The sequence below is a fragment of the Meleagris gallopavo genome, chromosome 26 (assembly GCF_000146605.3).
Source record: "Meleagris gallopavo isolate NT-WF06-2002-E0010 breed Aviagen turkey brand Nicholas breeding stock chromosome 26, Turkey_5.1, whole genome shotgun sequence".
Classification (NCBI taxonomy): Eukaryota; Metazoa; Chordata; class Aves; order Galliformes; family Phasianidae; genus Meleagris; species Meleagris gallopavo.
Window position 1 is genome coordinate 2157203 of NC_015036.2, and position 4291 is coordinate 2161493.

At 52.1% G+C, this 4291-nt stretch overlaps 1 protein-coding gene across 4 annotated transcripts in view; it reads left to right on the plus strand.

Annotated features, from left to right (window-relative positions):
* Positions 1 to 4291, plus strand: part of LOC100547960 (protein CEPU-1) — a 252773-nt gene extending 248482 nt beyond the window's left edge. For 3 of the 4 annotated variants that reach the window (XM_010723617.2, XM_010723615.2, XM_010723618.2), the window contains 3 exons: positions 186 to 337; positions 2486 to 2518; positions 4053 to 4291. In XM_010723617.2, coding sequence (XP_010721919.1) covers positions 186 to 337; positions 2486 to 2518; positions 4053 to 4153 — 286 coding nt within the window. In that variant the 3' untranslated portion in view covers positions 4154 to 4291. The remainder of the gene's footprint in view (positions 1 to 185; positions 338 to 2485; positions 2519 to 4052) is intronic. The other variant, XM_031556864.1, reaches the window with a different exon arrangement.

Here is a 4291-nt window from a genome sequence, read left to right on the forward strand (position 1 = left end):
GGTGACCCCCCCCACCCCCAGGCAGGTGGGCAGTGCAGCATCACTCTGTCAGAGAAGAAATAGTTCCTAATATCCACCCTGAACCTCTCCTGATGCAACTTAAGGGCAGTACTTCTCATCCTAAATCGTAGGGGGGTGCTTCTTTCTTGGTGCCATCTCCATCACTCCTTCTGCTCTCTTCCCAGGCTGGCTGAAGGACAGAAAGGGCTGAAAGTGGAAAACAAAGCCTTCTTCTCCCGACTGACTTTCTTCAACGTCTCTGAGCAGGACTACGGCAACTACACCTGCGTGGCCTCCAACCAGCTAGGAAACACCAACGCCAGCATGATCCTTTATGGTGAGCAGCACTGAGGGACTGGGGTGGGGACTGGGCACAGCTTAACGGAGTGACCACCAGTGTGCGAGACCTGCAGTGGAAAGCTGGGGCTTCTGGAGTGATGCATGTTTCTACTCATCCTTTCTAACCCAGAGCGTGTGTGAGCACAGGGGAAGCATCAAAACCTCCAAACCACCCTCCTGACTGCGTAGAGGCACTGCTTAGAGGTGTTGGGCACTGTTGCTGTGTTTGGGCATCAGTGCAAGGCAAGGGTCTAGCTGCAGGTTTCCATTGGCTTGCTCTGGCAGATGCCAAGGAGAAGCAGGGCTTTGGAGATCCATCCTCTCCCAGCATCATTCCTCATTATGACCCGCCCTCACTCAGTTCTGGGCTCACTTTGGATTTGCAACAATTATGTGCAAAGTGCATCGTTGTCCACCTCTTCTACATCACCTTGTGCTGGGGACACCGAGGGGGAAGCCCAGGGGAGGCACGGTGTGGCATTCCTGCCCATGGGTAGCAGTGTCCATGGATGACATTAATAGCAGCCCTTGTTAAACAAACCACAGGATGGAATTAATCACTGCTAAGAGGGTTTAATGGAAAGCACCAACTTGCTCCTGGCATTGCAAACCCTTTCCTAGCATGTGTGAATTATTTAATTATGCCTGGAGAGGTTACAAGAAACCCCTCTTCTGCAGGAAAGGCAGGGTTATGGTAGAGCAGGACACTGCTCTTGTAGGTGTGCAGTGGTTGTAGGCGTGCAGTGATTAAGAAAAGGAAAACAAGATAGCAATTAGCACCTTGTGCCAGCAGAGTGGCTGGGAAGACATCTCTGGAAATGTGGTCTCTCTTTCCTGCTGTCCCCCCATGTATCTGTGCAGAAGGCACTGCCCATCACGTCTGCTCCTTTACACATGTTGGGCTCAATGAGCACCTGTGTGCTGCTTGCATCCTCATCTTCTGTGGGTACCAGCTGTTGCACTGGGTTTCCCCACAGATCTCTTTCCCTCACTGTGCTCAGGGCTGTGCCCACAGCCCCCAGGTAGCTCCAACCTTGGGTGTTAATGAGCATCACAGTCACTTCTGGAGGAAAAAGTCGGTGCTGTAAGTGACAGACATTAGTTGTTACCTGGCTGTTAAGCCTTCATTAGGGTTGCTTAGAAATGATCTCAGCTTCTTCCCCATCGGGCTTTCTGATAATTTTGGTCACCAATGACCCCATTTTTCAGGGAGAGGGACAGGACACCTCAGGGCCACATGGCTCTGTCCATGCTGTCCTGCCCTTGGGACCGAGTGTCCCACATGGCCTGGGCCATCTGTGTGATTGTAATCTCTGTATTGTCTTATGGGATGAAAATCTCACATATCCTGGGACCCCATTCAAGGGTTGCACAGTGCAGGCTGGACAAGAAGCCTCCAAGTTAAGAAGGACTCTCTCTGCTGGTTGTTTAATGAGAGCTGCCAGTTACTGGATTTTCCTCCATTAAAGACACTTGGAATGGCTCATGCCATAATGGGAGCGTGGCCCCATCACCTTGTGTGCAGCCCTGCTGGGAGCCAAATCCCCTTACAGTTCCCAGTGATGTGCTGTGCTACCTGTTGCAGGAGAAATACCCAATCTGTGTGGTTTTGGGGGACAGTTTTGTGTGCGTCCCCTCTTCCTTGAGGCTGAGTGAACTATTCAGGGTTCTCCTCCCCCAAATGGAGCTTTAATCCACGTCAGCACATTGACGTTTCCAGTGCCTTGCGACTGAGGATAGTGTAGAATACATCTTGTAATCCTTTCCTTAATCTGTTTTTTCAGGGAGGTCAACTGGTGCTTTATCTAACACGTAGCAATTCTTATTACAGGCCTTCCACCTAATTCAGCGGCTCATTTGATGCTGTCTTTAATGTGATGAAGTGCTCTGGAATCAAATAATTTTCTTGAGTCAGGAAAAAAAAAAAAAGAAAAAGAGCTCTCTACTGCTCCCTTTTCGTGCAGTCCATGTGGATTCCCAGAGAGTTTGCATTAAAGCCACCCAGGAAGCTCCACATGGATGGAGGACAGAGGCCCTATAACGATCATGACCATGCATTTTCCCATGCCAAGAGCAGGCTGAGCAAAGCACCTTGAGCCTGCCATTGCCTCTGTGCCTTAACCTTGACTTGTTCTTTGATTTTTAGAAGAGACAACAACCGCTCTGACACCCTGGAAAGGTCAGTAATGATGAGCCTGCAATGCCAGCAATCCCCCCGCTCCGTGTTCCCGTGGGTCCCTCCAGCAATATTCAGGGAGCAGCTCCCCTAAACCCCATTGCTCCAGCTCTTGCAGTGATAACTTTGGGGCTGCTTGTGGCTTCCCCATTGCTGCTTAACTGTAGCCACATGTGTTTAGCTGCATTTCTGTTTGGGTCTTTAACATGCCCACCTCCCATCTCTGCATGCTACGTCCCCACTGTCCCCTCCACTGCTCTCTTCCCCCCGTCTCCAAGATACAGGCAGGGATGGCTTGGTGGTCCTGTTGCCCAGTGGTGCTGCAGCCAGTCCTTCTTCCTCTAGGATGCTTTTAGTGTTGCTTTAGTGCCTTTTTTTTCCTCGGGATGTGGTAGGGGTGCTCTTCCTTGCGTTGCTGCTCTTACCGATCGATCGATCGCTTGCCCTGGGGACCACTGCCATCCTGATCTGGGGCTCTGCAGCCACGTGGCTCCATTCATAGTGCACTTAGTGGCTGGTATTGGGATGACCTCAAGATATTGGGAAGAGTTGGAGGCAGCACGGAGCTGCTCTTGACTCCAGAGCCGCCCAGTGCCCAGCTTGTTAGTGATTTGGGGCTTTGTGGGTAGTGGTGTCTGTAGGGGTGCTAGAGGATGCTGCAAAAGGGAGACCTAATGGAGAGTGGTCCTCAGTGCCCTGAGTGAGGGGACATCTCTCGGGATTACAAAAGTGAGAACTGATCTGATCCTCCCACATGGTCCCAGTTGGGCAGTTCAGTTTGAGGTGTTTCTGCCAAAAAACACCAACTTGGGAGCCCTTCTCCGTGGCATATTTTGAGATCCTCACCTGTCTGCCTAAGCATGGGGGTCTCTGTTGTTACAACCCACTTCATCCTTCCTGCAGAGGGTCACAAGGTGGCTCTGGGGAGGCTGGGTGCCACCAGGAGCTGGGTGCAGTGCTGCACATGGAATCATTGAATGGTTTGGGTTGGAAGGGACCAACCTCCACCATGGGCTGGTTGCCTCCTACCAGCTCAGGCTGCCCAGGGCCCCATCCGTGGCCTTGGGCACCTCAAAGCATGAGGCACCCACTGCTTCTCTAGGCATCCTCTGCCAGTGCCTCATCATCCATCTCCTGGGTAGTTTTTATAGAATCATAGAGTCATCATGGAGTCATAGAGTTCTAGAATTACAGTGTTATATGATATCCCAGGTCAGAGGATTAAGTCCAATTCCTTGGCGGTACTTTTGGTGTTCCTGGGTGGAAGCTATTGCCTCCAAGTTCAAAGAACATTTGGAGGAGCTGGAGGAGGTTGCTTTGTGGTTTTGCAACCAAGACAGGCTGGGGATGGGACATGGGAACCAGCACAGGACACACGGTGGGGTTCATGTCCCAAACCCGAGGATGGGAATGGCTGCACCATGCAGCTCTCGGTGGTGACCCCAGTGTTTGTAATAGCACCGGGGCCCAAAGCAGCGTTATTTTCTCCCCCCTCCATTCTCTCCAGCTAACAATGCGGGTGTTTCTCCCCCCGCAGGCCCCGGTGCAGTGCACGATGGCAACAGTGGTGCGTGGCGGCGAGGCAGCTGTGCCTGGCTGCTGGCCCTGCCGCTCGCCCAGCTCGCCCGCCAGTTCTGAGCCCCGAGGCGGCCACGACCACCACAGCAGAAAGGAGAGGAAGAAGATGTATTCACTGTTTCTGAAAATAATCATAAGAATTGAGAGAGTTGTCCGGCCAAGCCTTCTGGGGGAGGGGGAGAAAGGAAAAACACGCAA